Here is a 20,559-nt window from a genome sequence, read left to right as displayed (position 1 = left end):
AGCCGTTCTTGAGGTTCTTAGGGAGAAAAAGTTATATGCAAAGTTCTCAAAGTGTGAATTTTGGCTTTGAGAAGTTCAGTTTCTCGGGCATGTCATATCATCTGAAGGTATTAAAGTTGATCCCGCAAAGATTGAAGTTGTCTCCAAATGGGAACAGTCAAAGACACCCACGGAAATCAAGAGTTTTCTTGGTTTAGCGGGCTATTATCGAAGGTTCATACAAGATTTCTCTCGTATAGCTAAACTGATGACCGAATTGACAAAGAAAGGAGTGAAGTATGTGTGGACTGAAGCACAAGAAAAGGCCTTCCAAATGTTAAAGAAAAAGTTATGTGAAGCTTCTGTCTTCGCCTTACCTGAAGGTACTGATGATCTTGTTGTCTATAGTGATGTTTCTATTTCAGGTTTGGGTTGTGTTCTTATGCAAAGGGACCAAGTAATTACTTATGCTTCACGTCAGTTGAAGCCTCATGAAAAGAACTACCCGACACATGATTTAGAGTTAGCTGTCGTGGTGTTTGCATTGAAGCTATGGAGACACTACTTATATGGCACTAAGTGTACATTGTACACTGATCATAAAAGTTTGCAATATGTGTTCACTCAAAAGGATATGAATGTAAGACAACGAAGATAGATGGAACTTCTGGAGGATTATGATTGTGAGATTAAATATCATCCCGGTAAAGCTAATGTTGTTGCAGATGCCTTAAGTCGGAAGGTTCAGAATTCTTCTTGCAAATTGATGAGTATGGTTGTCCAAGCCAAGTCTAGTTTGCTTGAGCGCATCAAGGAAGCCCAGGCTAAGGCTCTTCTGAAAGAGAATGTTGACAAAAAAAGTATCGGTAAGAAGAAGAAGCGCCTTGTCATGGAAATGAACAGCCGTGAATTGCAAACCTATAAGGGTCGAATTTGGGTACCATTGCTTAGTGGTAACCGAAAGTTGATCCTTGAAGAAGCCCATAGGTCAAGATATTCGGTTTACCCCGGTATTAAAAAGATGTATGCAGATTTGAAGTCTATCTATTGGTGGCCAAACATAAAGGGAGAAGTTGCTCATTTTGTTGAAAGATGTTTGACATATGCACGTGTGAAAGCTGATCACAAAAAGCCATATGGTTTGTTATAGCAGTTGGAGATTCCGGAATGGAAATGGGATCATATCACCATGGATTTTGTGACCAAGCTACCAAGAACACCAAAGGGAAACGACATGGTATGGGTTATTGTGGATAGGTTGACGAAGAGTGCTCATTTCTTGGCCACACGAAAAGATGTACCACTAACCACGATGGCAAAGATGTATGTAAATGAGATCGTTTCAAAGCATGGTGTTCCTTTATCCATTGTTTCCGATCGAGACATAAGGTTTGTGTCTAGCTTTTGGAAGGGTCTTCAACGAGATTAGGGTACTAGAGTTAACTTAAGCACCGCCTATCATCCTCAAACTGATGGGCAAAGCGAGAGGACTATTCAAACATTGGAAGACATGTTAAGAGCTTGTGTTTTAGAATATGGTGGAGCATGGGATGAACACTTGAAATTGATTGAATTCACTTATAATAACAGCTATCATGCAAGCATTGGAATGCCACCATTTGAAATGCTTTATGGTAGGAGATGTAGGACTCCAAGTTGTTGGATGGAACCCGGTGAAAAACAGTTTACGGGTCCTGAAATCATTGAAATCTCAGCTAAAAAAGTTAATGTTGCGATGGAAGCACTTCGTGTAGCAAGAGAACGACAAAAGACTTATGCCGACAAGAAAAGGAAGCCGATTGAGTTTAAAGTTAGTGATTTGGTGATGCTGAAAGTTTCCCCATGGAAAGGAGTGATTCGTTTTGGAAAGAAAGGAAAGCTAAGTCCACGTTTCATTGGACCTTTCAAGGTTTTGAAGCGTATCAAGGATGTAGCATATCAGTTGGAATTGCCTCCAGAATTGGATGGAATTCACAGCACATTTCATGTTTCATATTTGAGGAAGTGCTTGGCTGAGGAGTCTAGTGTTATTCCGATTGAGGATGTGAGTATTGATCCGCAAAGAAGAATAGTTGACAAACCAGTAGCAATACTTGGAAGAAAGCAAAAGAAACTTCGCCGGAAGGTGATTGACCTCGTGTTGATTAAATGGAAGCATAATCATGGAGAAAGCTTAACTTGGGAGACCGAGTCCGTGATGAAGGAGAAGTATCTAGATCTATTCATTTCTGAGGAGATTCCGAGGACGGAATCCTCTTAAGGGGTGGGTAATTGTAACATCCCAAACTTTTAATTAACGGTTGACTTGAGTCGTTAAGTCAACATCGCGTGTCCGTCAAGTCTCTAAGAGATTTGATGATTATATGTGTTTAATGTGCTATATGTGTAAGGCTTTAATGCCTTAATGATTGATGTTATAAGTGTATAAAGGTATATTTTAATGCCTTTAAAGGTGCTTAAAGTGTTTAATGTGTTGTAAGTATTCCCAATAGGAGTTTTGAGCCAAATATGAGCTCTATGGAAGTTCAGGAACTAGTTTTGGCATAGGTGGAAACCTAAAAACGGGATTAAGGGTTTTATATCAGCTTATTTGCCCCTAATTGCAGAAAATTAATCATCTCTTTGAACCCTAAACCACCCCCTAGCCTATATCAATCCTCTATTTGATTTTCTATCGATTTCGGGTCCATTAGGAGCAATTAATCACTTGTATATCGATCCGGTAATCATCTTCAAGGGAAGGATTGTATTCTCCACTGATTTTAGGTCATTCCTAAGTGTTCATCTCGTTCATACTTGAACTTGATCGGTTATTTGTGTTTCGTTGCTAGAATCGGTGATTTCGGGTCGTTCGATAACCCTTATTTCGATCAATTGAGGTTTCGTGATTCCTACAGGTATGAACATGATATTGATGATTTTTGATGATATTATGTATTTCATATGAGTGTCACATCTGGTCTTGAGGTTTGATTTGGATTCGATTGCGTTTGTTAGTCAATTTAGGTCATTCGGATGTCAAATCGATTGTAAAATACGTATGATGAATCCATGAATCAATTGATGATTTGATAATTATAATTAAGCCTTAATTTGATGTATATGAACTATAGAGGTCATGGTGGCTTGACATGGATATTTGATGGTGGAAATTGTTTACAAAACAAAGGGTTTATTAGGTCTGAAAATTCAGTTGTATTGCAAAAATCATATCTTCTTTATATGAACGTATTAAAAGATGAATCTTACATTTTTGAAAACTTCTTTGAGTCCCCTACATTTGTTAAGAACTGAGTTTTCTCTCATTTGGTTGTCTTGTATGCCAAAAGTAGTCTACAAAACTGAAAGTAGTCAAAATATGAAAGTAGTCTACAAGATATGAAAGTAGTCTACAAAAAGAGTCAAGTAGTCTACAGAATGGTATAGTAGTCTACAATAGGTGAAAGTAGTCAACAAAGACTCTTATACGACGTGTATATAGACTATAGGCCGGTTTAGCTTCATTCATGCTCGTTAATCGGTCCTATGTATATTATAGGTAGCCGGGAATACTTGCTTTGCACGATAACCTTAGTTATCGTTTGTGTGCGCTTCTACGAGGTAAGATAACTTCTTTTGTTACCTGATGGTACAACAAAACACGTTTTCATAAGTTAAACCTTCCAATTGGATACGTATGCACGTTTTATGTTTATGGGTGACTATGGGAGGTTACTAAGGGATATTATACTTACTCTTTATGATGTATGACATACTTATGCAGGTTGCAAAGGTATGAGGTAAGTATACATGTTATGAAATGATGAAATGTTTATGTTATGTGATCATGAAAAGATAAAGTGATAATGCTATATGTTTGTATACATGGCTTGAACACCTAGTCACTAGACTTATGATAAGATTGCCATGTCACGTGCACGTTAAGGGCCCTAAAGTAAAAGATGATATGTGGTTAGCTTAGGTGAAAGTGTAACCTAAACTAATATAAAGATTAAAGTCTCGAGCAATATGTAAAGTCTTGTGTTAAGCTTAACCCGTGCTAACTCCTCGGAGTTGGTGCGCACGTGGTCACGTGGTATGGGAATCATGATACCTCCCGTGACATAGTTACGTTTGAGTATTCCAGGTGGACTAACTAACCACCATTGCATGAAGGCATAAACGGTTTATTCAGTTGGATTGACTTTGTCATTCCTTAACGACGCCGATGGACCACCTTATGGTTTACCCATCATGTCGGGTGTGAGGACTCCATGTATGGTCTATGACCGCCTACACACAACCCCACACAACCCCACATCCCTATGTAAGTGGTGTAAGTCACTTAGCCTACGTCTTGGCAAAGAAATAAAGAAAGAAAGATAAAGAAAGAAAGTGTAGGCACATTTTAGGACATGATGAACCTAAAAAGTATGTTATGTTATTATGTATGCATGTGATATTAACTTAAAACGCAGATTTTGTTAATATATTAAATTGGCAAATGTTTTCAAATCTATGTCTTCTTACTTACCTAATTTTATTAGCTAACACTTGTTCTTTGAAAATGTTGTACCTTCAGGATATTCAAGATTGAGCTAGGCGAAGGTTAGCTTGGTGAGACTTTGGTAGAAAGAATAAAGAAGCTTAGCAAAGACATTTAATGCATAAACTTCCTTATAGCCTTATGTTTTCGGCTATTTTGATTATGTTTAAGACTTGTAATAATGGGCATTTATGTTGGTGTCATACTTGGATTTACTTTTATTGTTTTGATGATGCTTATTAGTAACACCGATATTAAAGGTACCATCCGTTACGGATGGGACGGATTTCAAAAGTTATCCTTTCCTCTTATTTTAAACGCCGTTTGGCAAAGTTTTTAAAAATCCAAGTTTTTAAACGATGGGTGTTACAATATCCATCATCGTTGTTGTTGATACACTCTTCGTCTTCCACGACCTTAAGATATCCATGTAAATTGCGGCTATACCACTTTGGAGGTGAATCTGGAGGGAGGAGAAAGTTTATTTGTTGACCATAAAGATAAAGACCACCAGGATAGATGTCAATGGGAAATTTGTTGTCAGATCCTTTGATGTTCTTCGATTGATACTTTTTTCACAAAAGTAAATAATACCCAATACCGTTTTTTACGGGTTTTGGGCCTCAATACCTCGACGATGTATAGGGAGGTTAAGATGTAGACATCTTACCTCTACCTAGATAAATAGCATGACCGGCTCCTAGGCAAGGCAACGATGGCCCAAGACTAGGGCCCAAACTTTTAAGGGGCCCAAAATATATAACATATACATAATTACTTTATATGTATTCATATTTTTTTCAACATGTGACAATGTAATCAACTCTGCACTCTAACCGAAGAGTACTTCAAAAGAATAGATGCTTCTGAGTTTACTATAAAACAAGATGCTATTAAGGAAATTTCCATTACTATATTTTGTATTATGACTCTATTGGTTCATCAGAATTCAATAAATAGTATTTTAGGGGCCATTTATTTTCTTTTGCCTCGGCCTTGATTTTATAAAAAAATTTTCGAAGACGGCTCTGGTAAAAAGGCCGCTTCCAGGTTCTATCTAAATGATAGAAAATGACGTCCATATTTTGCAAAGGGTGAACATTGAACATTTGACCTCAAGAGACAAATATATTAACCACTTAATCCAACCAATATCCTTTAATTTGTAAAACATGTTTCTTCCAATAGCATGGCATACTTCAAATCTTTGCATATTTACTCAAACCGACATTTTTGTAACTGCATTAGTTAATTAAATGGAATTTGATCTTCATTGAGACATCGAACTTTTTAGATTCCTATGTATAGCACATGTAAATGACAAACGCCTAATTCGTACAGCTTTAAGATATGAAAATGACATGTGTTGTGAAAGTTAATAGACGATTAGGTCGTTTTTATGTTTGTTTAAGTGTTTCAGGTCATTGGTGACAATTTGGAGCTAAATGAATCATAAACAAGTCAAGCAAAGTCGAGAATCAAGTTAAGAAGAAGAAAACTGGAAATCTGAAACAGATGTGCGTACCATACGCCAGTCTTTTACGTAGGTTACGCTAGGTGAAAATCCAGAGGGCGTAGGTTACACCCAAAGGGGTCGTACCTTACGCCAGGCACTTGAACCAAAATCCGAAATTGTTGGTTTTAATTCAAGTTCAGTTTATATCATTCCATTCACGACTTGAGGAAGTAACCACTCATATTTTCTCATACCATGAGCAGTTCCTAACATTCTCAAGACCCCAATTTCATCATCAAATCACAAATTCATGGAGATGACAATCCGAATTGAAGATTCAATGAGGAGGACGTTAGGCTAATTCTCTTTTGATCATTCTCATGTGAACAGTTATGTACGACAATTGTATTCAACCTTTCTTATATTCAAGTTGGATTAGATGTTTAACTCTTAATTGTGTTTTGCATCTAATGTTGTTTGGAATTGAATGAATGATTACTTGTTTATAACTTTGAATGAATTTCATCTATCTTTTGATTTCAAATTCTTGTTTATCATGGATTATTGAAAGAATCTCTTATGAACTTGTAATCTTATTAATAAAAGGATAATTTAATTGTGTTAATTCCATGGTTTTCGTTATCGTGAATCATCACAACTTAATTGATTAATTCTTAACATTCATTCAATCCAAGCTTATAAAGAATCACGTCTATGATATTCCAATGAATATAAGTTAGGTTATACTTTTGAAAACATAATTTGAAGCATGAGAATGATCCTTTTTTATTATTGCATTATTTTGTTAAGTTCACCAGTAATTGTAGTTTAATTGACTCAATCAAAATCAATCAATCAATCGGTTTTACATTTATGTCTAGTTTAATTAACTTTGTAAATTATTTAGCATTTTCTCATGATTCCCTGAAGATACGATACTCGACTTACTCATACTAGTTATAGGTATTTAGTTTATATTTTTGATCAGTCAAATGACATTGATCAGTAAGTGATAATATCCCCGCATATGCAAGAAATCCATCTAGATAATCATACTGCTCATTTATTTGAAAGAAGTTTTCTTTTTTTCCTTTGCAAAGAAACGTATATTTGAACATTTATGTGTAATCATTTTCGTGTGACCTAGCTATTGACGAGTCTGAAGTCTCAAAACAGTAACTAGAATGTTAGTTATGCATTGTACATGAGCCAAAAGCTTGACTTTTTCAATATCAACCCAAGAACTTAATCAACTTAATTGAACATCAAAGTTTATTTACATGTAATTTGATATATAATTTAAAAGTTTTCTGAGTTTTTATAAAAAAACAGAGAAATAATTCTCTCAGTTTTTATGGGTATGTATGCCTAATGTCTTATAGGAGAAGTCAGCTGGATTGCATCCCTATCATCTCGTTCTCTTGCATTTAAAAGTTTTATACTCGTAGATAATGATGACTGATGCGGGTTTTTAAGAATTTTGCATTTTGGATGCTTTAAGCCTTTAATAAGTGGGCCAATGATATTTAATGGGCCCAAAACGTATTGTTTCAAAATGGACTGGTTGGTTAGGGTGGGCCATATGGCTGTGTGCCTGAGTGCGTGTGTAGCAAAAATACTTTTCTTGTTGTCTTACTCGTATGTGTCTTATCTATTTTTAAATACCAACCCAAATGTATATTTCTGTGAAAAATACTTGTGATATGGAAGCTCTAGTCTCGGAAGTTCCCTTGCATTGGAGTTTAGTCTCTCAGTCGTTCATTCTTCAAGGCACAATCTTTCGTGATGGCTTTACTGCTGTAGTGTGCCTCTAGTCTTCCAAACAAATTAAATATCCACCACTGAAAAAGGGATTTGCAAATAAATTTTTACAAACAATGTTTATAAACTGACTGAATTGATTAAATGACTAAATGGATAAATAATGTCAGTATGGATTAAGTCAATACAGTTGTTTTTTGTTTATTAAGTCAAGAAAACAAACACTTTTAATAACTTAATGGATTAAGTATTTTTGATTAAGTCATGACTTAGTCCCAAACAAACACCACTTTAATATTATTAAATGAATGAATGACTTAATATATCTAATGTACAATACATGAATATGAAAACAATACTAAATCTAAGACATAACTTGATGGACAAGGATATAAACTAATATACATACGTCAATTTATAAACCTTGTTTATGAAAATTTGCTTGTCAGTATAGCATTGCTCTTTTAATATACGAGAGTAAATACCCGCGCGTTGCAGCGGTGAGATGGTGGGGGTGATAGCTAGGTCATAGAGTGTGATATGTCATAGAGTGTAATAGGTCATAGGAGTTGATAAGTCATAGAGTATGATAGTCAGATGCCTTAGCCGTACAGGCTTCGCCTCGGATTTAAAAATTCGTCGAAAGTATATCCAATGACATCTCTAATGAAAGAGCATGAAATTTTAAGAACGCCCATACAATTTTTATAACTTATCGATGTACGGTTTTCAAGATAAAAGATTTTGAATGAATTGCAGGAATAAATGATTTATGGGAGAGAGATAAAAAAAAATGATTGGTTAAGATTTGAGTAGAGAGAAATGGTATTATAGTTATTTTAGGTAATTATAGAATAGATAGGAGAGACATTTGGGGGAAGTTTTTAAAATCAATATTGAAAATTTAAGTTCAATGTTGAAAATTTAGAGGCTTTTTGCTTTATAATATAGTATAGATATAGATATAGATATAAATATAAATATAAATATAAATATAAATATAGATATAGATATAGATACGAGAATTGACATTCGTACCCTTGATTTTGATTAAGTTACCGCACTATACAAAACACTGTACAAGTAAATAATGCATGTATATAATAAATCTATCAAATTCAAAGGTACTAATATCATCTCCCTATAGATATAGATATAGATATAGATAATATATTTACCACAACTATGTAATATATTGGTATGGACGCTAATTTATATAAATTAAACTGTATATTGTAGTATATAGTGTTAGAGGCCGGGAATACGAGTTCTCATAATAAAGATGGTTACGGTCCATGGCGAGCACAAACCAAAAGAAACCAACCAATGGGTTTGAGTCACAGTAAGCCTCCTAAATGTCCAAGGAAGTCAAAGACAAGGAGCATCCACCAAAAATAAGCAGAAGAAATTGGATTTGTAAACGTTACTATCGGACTATCAGTGGCAACTGGGCATAGTCAATGAAGTCAAAAGAAAGCAATAACCATCATATAAAGTGGGACCTGGTGGTATATTTGTGTCCAGGTCCAGAAATAGCCAAATAGGAACAAAAGAAAACAGCTCACTATTGGGCTTTGCAAAACCTCTAGCCAACAAAATGAAACCAGGCCCTTTTAAGTTTCTATTTCAAGACTCAAGAGGGGGAGCTAGCTTCTGTAAATTCGTTCTAACGTTTGTATTTTTCACATAAGTTAAAAAACTCAATATAAAAGATATAAAAACTGTTGACAAAGATAGGTAATATGTATAACTTAACTAATAGTGTATCTGAATATTGTTTACATATTCTATACATAATTAATAACTTACATTTAAATCCACCATATATAAAACATGATGAAATTTAGGTTAAAAAGTTAAAAACAAAGTTCTATTCTAAAATTTCAAAAGTTCAATATTTTTATTTTAAAAACAAGGCGGAGGCGTAATATTTAAAAATCAGTTAAGTAAACTTTTTTTTTGTGGGTTGAGATTAGGGATGTGCATGGTCCGGTTTGGACGGTTTTAGCCTAAATTCTCAACCAAACCAACACATATGGTTTAATCATTTTTCAAACCAATCCATCCAAATTGTTATGTCAAACCAAACCAACCAAAACCAATTAAATCGGTTTGGTTTGGACGGCTAAATGGTTTTTTATTTAAAAAAAAAATAAATGTATAAAAGCATATAATAAATAATAATACGTATCATTTAAGATTCGATATCATGACATAATAAAATATTTATAAGTCTTATTAAGCAAAACAAACATAACAATTTAAGATTTTATATAATGTCTACATCTTTAACAAATAATAAGTATATATAATTTACATTATCAACTATTAACATAAATATTATCTTACAACTATTATAATTAAATGGTCCGGTTTGGTTTTTCCGGATTGTATAGTATCTAAAACCAAAACCAAACCTTACGAATGGTTTACGAAAAAAACAAACCGACGGTTTAAAAATTTAATTTCAAACCGACTAATCTATCCAATTACCTCGGTTTAAATGGTTTAGCCGGTTTGGACCAAACCATGCACAACCCTAGTTGAGATGGAAAAAATATTAAGTTATCATTATCCCGTACAATGCAACATAAATAGCCAATGAGGTTGATGGACGGTGGTTCCATTTCCCATATTTGTGGGGTGGATAATAGGGAATTTTTCGAGAGTCCTGATTTTCATCTCAGGCATGTGGGTAATTTAGGAGTAAGAATAGATTAAAATGCCGATTTAAAAAGGAAAAAGAAAAAATAATGCAACAGAAATAAATATTTTATGTTGACGTGTTGATAAAATTTCGCTATATAGTTTAAGACTTTAAATTTATTCTTATGTTAATTATTATTAATTAATAACTTCGTATTATAAAATTTAAAATATAAAATATAGACTTTTAAATTTTATAATGTATATTGCGGAATTCGATTAAATTAAACATTAGCTTTTAAGTATTTTAATTCATAAAATTAGAAACCATCACATGTCTTTTGCCGTTGCCAATAAAATATATTTCAAGAAAGCCTTTATCTAGATAACTTAATCATATCCTCTCAAGGTTGTTATTCTAGGTGACTTCTTCCCATTAGACAAAAGCAACATTCTTTGAAAGAAAATGACCCACAACACTATTCAAACTCAAACCAATACAGCGTTCAATAAAAAACTATTCTTTCAAAAAAACAATATGCCAATGACTTTGATAACACTTCAGTCAACTAACCCCAAGTTTCATAGAAACCACCTATTGCTTATACATACTAGCTTGCTCTCCTTTGATATAAAATCCATTCCTTACATACAATATACATATTCACAAATTTTAACAACCACTATTGTATCATAAACATTATAAGTAGAAGAACCCAACACACAAAAAACAAAAAAGATTTGAAATCTAAATATGGCAATGACATTGAGCATGTTACCAGAAGATTGTGTTTCAACAATTGTATCTTTAACATCTCCACCGGATGCATGTAGATTAATGCTTGTATCTTCTTCGTTACATTCGGCTCTTGAATCCGATATAGTTTGGGCACGATTCTTGCCATCCGATCTCCCTCGTATTCTTGAAAGATCACACACTCAATTGCTCAACTTTTCTTCTAGGAAAGAATTGTATTTCCAGCTTTGTGATTCCATTTTCATTGATGGTGGGCTTAGGGTAAGCTTATATGAGATTTTTTGTTGAACGCCTTCTCTATTTAGAGAGAGCGAATTCAGTTAAAACAACTGACTATCCTCATCTTTGTTTGATTATAGTATTAATTTTGGTTTTGTTTAATCCAATGCAGAATTTTTCACTAAACAAACTTAGTGGAAAAAAGTGTTGTGTTTTATCAGCAAAGGCACTTTCCATATCCTTAAGCAATGAACCAAATCATTGGACATGGACTACTAATTCTTCATCACGGTTAGTTAAAGTTTTACTTAAATTTCTAGTCAAATTACTAGCCGGTTCTCAATTTTACCTTTAATTGAATTTAAATAATAACCTTGACGTTGTAAATAGTCTTTTTTTTTCACTGTTATAATTAAGTACTCGTATATTGTTTGGATAATATATGTTAATTAGAATTTGAATGTATTTAAAGTATGTTGGAGAAAAAGAATATATTTGAAGTACCCCATTTGACTAATCAAAGTCAAATGTGATAAGTTATTTTATTCACAATCTTACACGTGTTACTATCCATTTCCTATTAAAAGATGAGAAAATGATCCAAACGGCAGAATTTATCTATGCTTAGGTACTGTCACATTAAAAAAAGTTCCAGATTAAACCTTTAAATTTGATAAACATACATAACCTCCTGAATTTTACATAATCCCCTTGATTTAGATAGGTACTGCATGCTTTAACTAACTTTTCTCCTTAAAAGATTAGTATGTTGCATATGAAATACTTTGAATGAACATTACTAACATTTGCTATTATTTTGTACAGATTTTCCGAGGTGATCGAGCTTAAAACAATAACCAACTTAGAAATCGAAGGAAATATAAAAACCGATGATTTATCTCCTAACACGAAATATGGTGCTTATCTCATAATCAAGGTTTCTGCTTGTGCATTCGGGTTGGATTCTATTCCATGTGAGATATCAATCTCAAAGAATGAACGCCCTGTTACCAACACGGTTTATTTATGCCCTCTAGATGACAAAAAAGAACGACTTGAGTCGTTGTTTTTTATGAACCGGAGGAGAATGATGGAGAAACGGGTGATGGTCGAGGGAGAAGGTCGTCGTCCGAGCAAGAGGGAGGATGGATGGATAGAAATTGAACTTGGTGAATTCTTTGTTGGAGAGAAAAGTGAAGAGGTTAAAATGAGTTTAATGGAAGTTAAGGGTCATCAACTAAAAGGGGGACTTATCATTGAAGGAATTGAAATCAGGCCAAAATGTTGATAAATTATAATTCAAACCATATATTATTCAAAATCTTTAAGCTAACTTAGTTTATTAGATAAAAACATATAAGTAGTAATTAACCATTTGTTATTCTATCGGGAAAGTCATACCTCATTCTTTCTTTCTTTTCTTCTATAATGTATTATAGACGACGTACAATTCATTTTATGAAGAGAAATAATGTATTGTTCTTGAAAATGTTCTCTTGATTGACTGAGAGGTAAAATAAGAAAAACGCATGATTCAAATATAAAGCAAGCCATCTTTAAGGTGACTTAGTGGTTAACATTTTCAATCGTTTTATAAGAGGTCTAAGTTACGTTCAAGTTGTATTGGTTCACAGATTTTGATTTAATTCAATGGATTGGAATTTAATTTTGTTCCATAATATGTTTGGTTGTCAAAAAATAATTAAATTTCATTCTATTGTAATGTAAACATTCCATTATTTGATGAAAATCTACATTGTTTGGACAACATTGTTTGGGATTATTGGATGGAATTTCATTCCATCAAATTTCATTCCATCGAAGTCTAAATCCTTTGACAAATTCCATTCCTTACAAAAACATTCCGTAAACCAAACGCGCTCTAAGTGTCTTCCTCCAACCAATAGCCTGATAAAATATTTTCATCTGTCACTTATTTTATGATTTTAATTTTAATGTAGACAAAGTCAAAGTAATAAATGACAACACAAAAATAAGCATCACAATATTTTTTTAAAAAAAAATTAAAGATAAATTACGCTTGAAATTTTGTGTCATAATTCGACAGTAGAAGGTCTAACATGCGCTGTCTTAACCGAATCTGTGTTAGAGAGATCCTCAAAATAGAAATGTCTATTTTAAATACCCGTGGGGAAAAACCCTACTAGTTTGCCTCAAAGCATGACGATTAAATAATATGAGTAGACCTTGACCCCTCAGGCTTAAACCTGAGTATACTCAAACCAAACTATCATAGAGGGACTTTTTATGTTCACTTCAAGACTTGAAAACAAGACCTTTTAAATAGAAATATGTCATTTCAATCACTGGGCTAATACTTAAGGACAATAAGCATCACATTTGCACATTTTTATTTTTTTTTGAAAATGATTAATCTTCCTAATACATCCTCCTAATAGTATGATCATGCCACATGATACAATCAAAGGATGAAAATAGGAAAGAAAAGTAATTGATTACACATGTCATGATTTTAAAATATTAAGAAGGTTATTAGAAGGATTGGTTAGCACAATTTTTTTTTTTAATTAATATCTCAATTGAGAAAGTTTAAAAATTATTTGTTGCCTCGATAGTAATAAAAAACAAGTTAGTATTTTGACACCTGATGTCATAAATTAAGGTGTTTGACTCGGCCTAGTACTTGGAAATCAGAGGTTTGTTAAAGTGTTTTATTGTTCACACCTACTTGTCCTCGGTCAACATCATCAGGTGCAATCAAGACTCCTCTGATCAACTCGGTAACTAAATCAAAAAACCGAGTTGAACTTTAAAAAAGAAAATCGAAATCCTAACATTTGAATAGTGTTTTCTTCAGCCCGATTAAAATTAATTGGATTCTTTCTTAATTTGAAGCTCCAACGACGGTAAACGTAAACCACCTAACTCATTCTCGTGTCGAATATATAGATATTAAGTGGCCCAAGTATTTGTATAAATGTCCAGTTTCGGTAATATTTGAATAAATGGTCCACTTTCCTTAATATATTTGGTCATTAGATAATATTTATTTTTGTATAATGTCTATATCATATTTTATTTTTATGTTAAAGTGTTGTTAGTATGTTTATGAATCGATAACATCAACGTACAAATGGAGATATATTGGAATAAGAGAATTAAATTTTATTTTGATTACGGTTGGATTGTTAGGATATGGTTCCTTTAATATTTTAAGTGTTAAGAAATATTTTTTGATTGATGATAATTAAACATAGTTGAAAGTTTGAGCAATGTATTTAGTTAAACTTCCTTTAATAAGTGGGAAAATTGCTTCAGATAATTTCTACCCTGGTTCGACAATGAAGGCTAGATCAACTAGCTGAAATTATACTTGATTTACTTTAAGTCATGGTTCGACTCTTTATATTGACATATCTTGGAGGTATTTTTCCTTAAATAACATGTAACGGCTTATGGTCTACATCTCGTAGTTTAGGGTACGTATAAGGCTTCACCATTATACAGTGAGGTGTCCCCTGATGTCGAATACCGACTAAGTGTAAAAAAATATATATAATTCTACCCGACTTTGAAATTTTTTGGCGTTGGAGAAATTTCAATTGCTTATTAGCTAAAGAGCTTTTAAAAATATAACCATCTTTTGGTAAAGTTATAATCATTTCCATTTTTATTTTTTGTATAACATTCATCTTAGTACTTGTGTTGTTCGATCATGATTAATTAATCGGCTCAAGTGAATTATGATTAATCTTCACGGCCTATTTTATTTTGTTTATTTATTTATTTTAACGGCAAAGTTTATTTTGTATTTATATGTGAATTTTTTTTGGCATATTATATTTTTAAAAAAGAATATTGGTTAATCTATCCGGATTTAACTCGGACATGATGATAATTTTTAACAAAACAATATATGTAAAGTTTGTTAAACTTTCTCATTTCAATAAATAATTGGTATTTTTATTAAATATTTAAGAAGCTATGTTTAAAAGTATTATAAAGTCTATATGACATAATAATTAAAAAAAAAAACAACCTTTTAAGACAAAAGTGTTTACCACATTAAAACTTTTCTAAAAATACTTGTACAGTATAACTTATTTATTTATTATAGAGATAGAGATTATTATTATCGTATATACTTAAAATTACAAATTTTATAATAAAATTGTTTAACCAATAAAAAAATGAATTGTAGTTTTAATTTTTCAATAAAAAAACATGCATATATATATATATATATATATATATATATATATATATATATATTTTTTTTTTTTTTTTTTTTGAATAATTGAAGAGAACTTTATTTCTTTTAATTTGTTTTTGCAATACAAGATTTTAGATCCCAGTATTTAAAATATCGTGAATTTTAATCTTATTTTAATATATACTATAAGACAGTTGAACTAATCACTTATTAACAAATCAAATCACTCAATCTAATATTTGTGAAAAAATCTCATTAATTTACCCTTTTATGTTTTCCATTAATATAATTTACACTTTTTAGCCTTGAATATTTAATTTTACCCATCAACTTGAAACAATTTTTAATTTTTTTAGTTTTAACTTTTCTTGACTTTTCATTATATAAACAAATATAGATTTACACATATAAATATCAATATCGACTACATGACTAAAGATAAAATATAAACTTATAAGAAAATATTATAAAATATTATAAATTGATACCTATTAATGTTGTACATTGGTATCCCATTACAATATTGATAATGTCGTCTAATTTAAAAATATATTAGATTAGATTTTTATAATTATAAATATTAATGTTTAATTTAATATTTAGCATAAACACAAAATGAACTATAAATACCTATTCCAAACATAATGACGGATGGTTACTTGAATACTAAACATGAGACGATCTTGGGACGATTACAGAACAAAGCACGATTTACAACAGAGAGTTCCTTGAATACTAAATCCAAATCAATATAAAATTCATTCAAGATACATTTATCTCTCAATCAAAAAAGATACAAAATTTTCTTCCTTTTAATATTTTAGTTTTGCGTATTAATGTTTAAAGTTATAATTTTCAATCAAATCAAGAGTATTAATGACAATCAAAAGAATATGAAAACAATCTAATTATCATAAGATAAGTGATTGAAAATAAACATATTCGTGTTATGGGTCTGCATCATATCAAAGACATATACTTGAATGTCAAGTACATGATTACAAGTTTGTTTATATTTTAATTCTTAGTTATCTTTTATAATAATATAACATAATGAGTAACACTGATTTCAAAAAATTGTATAATAAAGGAATTAATGTAGCATGTGTTTTGTAAAATGACTACGACAAATAATTCCATCAATTTGTCTCAGCTAATAATGACATTGACGAACATGTGATTATTGTCCTATAACTTGCAAAGTATGACACTTGGAACCGTATACCTTTAAAATTATAAGTTTTTATAATTTAAATGTATAAAAATCTAATATTGATAGTATCGTAAACCCTGTGTCACGGGTCTAACATATAGTATCAAAACTACAGGTTCGATTTGGTATACCAGGATTTTAAAGCAATGAACCAAATATCTGGATAAGAATCACACGTGTGTTTAATTAGTCTTTAACAAGCGTAAAATAATATTAGCCAAAATAACTTTATCTAGAACAAGACCTTTATATTAATTAATTGTATCCTCTTTTCTATTCGGACTTTCGGAGTATTCGTTGTTGTGACTTTTTACTATTTGACAAAATTAAGTACTATACCAAGCCGAGCACATATATGACCCACATATTAAATTTGAATCTCATTCAAAAACTGATCAACCAAATACGGCGTTATTAAAACACACCACTTGGTATAAGACTTAATGACCACACCTAAGGTAGTCAACCCATTTGCACCACTGGGCTTGCTAGCTACCTTCCCAGAAATGCCCATTTCCAAAAACCCTTCATATATAACCCACGCAATCTAACCCATTAATTACACCATTCGCATTTCCATTAACTCGATCATCCTATCCTATCTATTTTTCATTTCTTTCCCCAAAAAAAAAAAAAAACACTAGAAATCTAGCTAGCTTGAAATATTAAGAAATATGGCCATGACATTGAACATGCTACCAGAAGATTGTGTTTCAACAATTGTATCTTTAACATCTCCACCGGATGCATGTAGATTAATGCTTGCTTCTTCTACGTTGCATTCGTCTATTGAATCCGATTTAGTTTGGGCACGATTCTTGCCATCGGATCTTTCTCGGATTCTTGAAAGATCACAAACTCAATTAATCAACTTTTCTTCTAGAAAAGAATTGTATTTTCAGCTTTGTGATTCCATTCTCATTGATGGTGGGCTTAGGGTAAGTGAATTACATTCCATCTTTACTTTTATTCCCCTTTGGAGAATTAAAAGTTCATATAACTAATTAGCATTGTATTTAAGCAAGTAATGATTTAATTAAGTTTTGTTTAATTATTATCCATGCAGAGTTTTTCACTAAACAAAGTTAGTGGGAAAAAATGTTGTGTTTTATCAGCAAAGACACTTTCCATATCCTTAAGCAATGAACCAAATCATTGGACATGGACTACCCATTCTACATCAAGGTTAGTTAAAGTTTTACTTAATTTCCTTCTAGTCAAATATATATATATTTTTTTTTCATTTCAAGTTTACTATAAATAATAACCTCGTTGATTAATATTAAATCCGTATAATATTATTTTTAATTAACATCATCATCTACGACTCTTCAAAACTTCCTGTTATGAACATATTTTATAATTTATATCAATATCAATGTTGGAATTTGAACAACTAAAAGTACAGCATTTAAAAATTAAAACTACTCCATTGGCTGGGACCAGGTGATGTTTTAATTTTTTGCTCTCTTTTGTAACTCTTTGAACCTCAATATGTATTCTCTAGGAACTTCGTTAGATTTTCATATCAATAATATTTTGATTTTGCTGTTTAAATATATATATATATATATATATATATATAATACAACATTTAGATTATTAAATTTAAAGTTAAGTTACATTTTTTTTCCCTTTTAATAATCTTGTACAATTACTATTTTTAGTTGGAATATTAGTAGCTACGTTACATTTGAATATTTGAAGTAATTTTTGCTTAAATTCTTTACAGATTTTCCAATGTGATCGAGCTTAAATCTGCATCTAACATAGAAATCGAAGGAAGAATAAACACCAATGATTTATCTCCAAACACGACATATGGTTCTTATCTCATTATCAACGTTTCTAATCGTGCATTCGGGTTGGATTCTATCGCATGTGAGATATCAGTCTCAAAGAACGAATGCTCAACTAAAAACACGGCTTATTTAACCCCTCTAGATAACAAAAAGCAACAATTTGAATCATTGTTTTTTATGAACCGGAGGAGAATGATGGAGAAACGGGTGGTGGTCGAGGGAGAAGGCCGTCGTCCGAGCAAGAGAGAGGATGGATGGATCGAAATTGAACTTGGTGAATTCTTTGTTGGAAATAAAAGTGAAGAGGTTAAAATGAGTTTAATGGAAGTTAAGGGTCATCAACTAAAAGGAGGACTTATCATTGAAGGAATTGAAGTTAGGCCTAAACACTAAAAACAATTAGTTTACTAATTAAATACCAGTATTCATAATCTTTATTCTTTAAACTTTTATTCAAAAAAACTTTATTCTTTAAACTAACTCAAACATTGTTTGTTAACAAATTATAAAAGCATATCAAATATTGTTGATTCGTTGTGGAAAAGTAATGATTCTTTATTTGTTTTGTAAATTTACAACTCATAAAGCGTGAGCATATTGCAATTACGTCCTAGTAAAAGATTCTTCGATTGTTGTAAACTTGTAATGTACTTTACTACTTGTACTTGTAAAACATGATTAAAGAAAATCAAAATGCATTTTGGAAATGAAAAGGTTCGCGAGGTCATTTGCAAATGATTGATTTAAAATGTCGCAAAAACATCATTTTTTTGACGATGGTAGCTCGCTACCATGTGTCCTAATCTGCATTTCAAGCCATTTTTGAACGTTAGAGAGCTGCTAAAAGACTATTTTCTTGTAGTGTTAGGCTCCTTCTAAGAAAATAACTAAACCAAAGGTTCAACAAATATACAAATCAACTCGGGGAAGGAACATTGAACGAATTATAAAAATACTCCTGTATATTCAAATCCTAGTACTATTACGCGTATTATGAATAGTGTGAAAAGAGTTTCGAAAAGTCAATATTTATTGACATTGTTTTTTCAAGTCTCTGGTTAGACATTTGATTTGGGATAATTAAATTTAAAAGCGATAATCCGTACATGTGTTTCACCTTATTATATAGTGTTCTATTATCCTAAAAAATGGATACAAAAGATCGTTTGATAGTGTAAAACTAGAAAAAAAAAAAATAAAAATAAAATAGTGCACATTAAATAAAAATGAATATACAAGGTTGTTTGACCTTTGATATGAACTGAAAAATAATTGCACAATCCAACAAAGACTCCAACATTGTCGCCAGGCTGAGTCCCACTTGTTGAATTTAATGGGCCATCTCAGGCCCGACCTTGGAGAAGCCTAAATGGTAGTAGTAGTAGTCTAGTAGAACAATTCCTGAATGAGTTGGGTTTAACTGCAGGCCCGGATAAATAATTACTAAGTACTTTTTACTTTTTAGTGTGTGCACATTTTATTTATTTACTCATTTTTATTTAGGAAAAATGATTCGTACCGCAAGCTTTATCTAACCTTATGTATTACCACTTAAAAAAAGTTACAAATTAAACATTTGAATTTGATAAACATACACAACCCCCATGAATTTTACATAACCCCCTAAATTTTACATAATCTCCCTGCTTTACCTAAGATAGGGATTGCATACTTTACTTAACTTTTCTCCTTTTATTTATTGTATATACCAAACAGTGTGAAAGCTATACATAGTACTATAGGAGCACTTTTGAGAGAGAGATTTTGGCAAATAAGTTCTGCCTTGGAGTTGGAACATACCCAAGAATAATAGCAAGTTACTCTACCAAAAAGCATAACTTTCAACTTTCTCTTGGCATAAATTAAAGAATATATTTCTATTTGAAGACATCATACCTTTTCTTCAACAATAGACATTCCAATAAACTAATGTTCATTTCATGACAATATAAATGAGTTTCTATCTAAATATTTTTCATAAATTAAAACTTTCCCAATTCATTTGT

General features: G+C 31.6%; 2 protein-coding genes across 2 annotated transcripts; both read left to right on the top strand.

Moving 5' to 3' along the window:
- Positions 1-11,029: 11,029 nt before the first annotated feature.
- Positions 11,030-12,965, top strand: LOC122594024 (F-box protein PP2-B13-like). The gene is made up of 3 exons (XM_043766500.1): positions 11,030-11,385; positions 11,516-11,634; positions 12,169-12,965. The coding sequence occupies exons 1-3, from the start codon at positions 11,122-11,124 to the stop codon at positions 12,629-12,631; spliced, it is 846 nt and encodes a 281-aa protein (XP_043622435.1). The 5' UTR covers positions 11,030-11,121; the 3' UTR covers positions 12,632-12,965.
- A 4,395-nt stretch (positions 12,966-17,360) lies between these two features.
- On the top strand, positions 17,361-19,083 carry LOC122593820 (F-box protein PP2-B15-like). The gene is made up of 3 exons (XM_043766271.1): positions 17,361-17,689; positions 17,818-17,936; positions 18,484-19,083. The coding sequence occupies exons 1-3, from the start codon at positions 17,426-17,428 to the stop codon at positions 18,944-18,946; spliced, it is 846 nt and encodes a 281-aa protein (XP_043622206.1). The 5' UTR covers positions 17,361-17,425; the 3' UTR covers positions 18,947-19,083.
- Positions 19,084-20,559: the final 1,476 nt, after the last annotated feature.

Source organism: Erigeron canadensis, chromosome 3, assembly GCF_010389155.1.
Source record: "Erigeron canadensis isolate Cc75 chromosome 3, C_canadensis_v1, whole genome shotgun sequence".
NCBI lineage: Eukaryota > Viridiplantae > Streptophyta > Magnoliopsida > Asterales > Asteraceae > Erigeron > Erigeron canadensis.
The sequence above is the reverse complement of the archived record's forward strand: the minus strand, read 5'-3'. Positions and strand labels throughout refer to the sequence as shown.

What these genes read in the sequence shown, in the direction of transcription:
- LOC122593820 (XM_043766271.1), top strand. Translation starts at nt 17,426, where the DNA reads ATGGCCATGACATTGAACATGCTACCAGAAGATTGTGTTTCAACAATT. An exon ending in TCATTGATGGTGGGCTTAGG is followed by an intron (nt 17,690 to 17,817) that starts GTAAGTGAATTA and finishes TTATCCATGCAG; the next exon opens with AGTTTTTCACTAAACAAAGT. An exon ending in ACTACCCATTCTACATCAAG is followed by an intron (nt 17,937 to 18,483) that starts GTTAGTTAAAGT and finishes AATTCTTTACAG; the next exon opens with ATTTTCCAATGTGATCGAGC.
- LOC122594024 (XM_043766500.1), top strand. Translation starts at nt 11,122, where the DNA reads ATGGCAATGACATTGAGCATGTTACCAGAAGATTGTGTTTCAACAATT. An exon ending in TCATTGATGGTGGGCTTAGG is followed by an intron (nt 11,386 to 11,515) that starts GTAAGCTTATAT and finishes AATCCAATGCAG; the next exon opens with AATTTTTCACTAAACAAACT. An exon ending in ACTACTAATTCTTCATCACG is followed by an intron (nt 11,635 to 12,168) that starts GTTAGTTAAAGT and finishes TATTTTGTACAG; the next exon opens with ATTTTCCGAGGTGATCGAGC.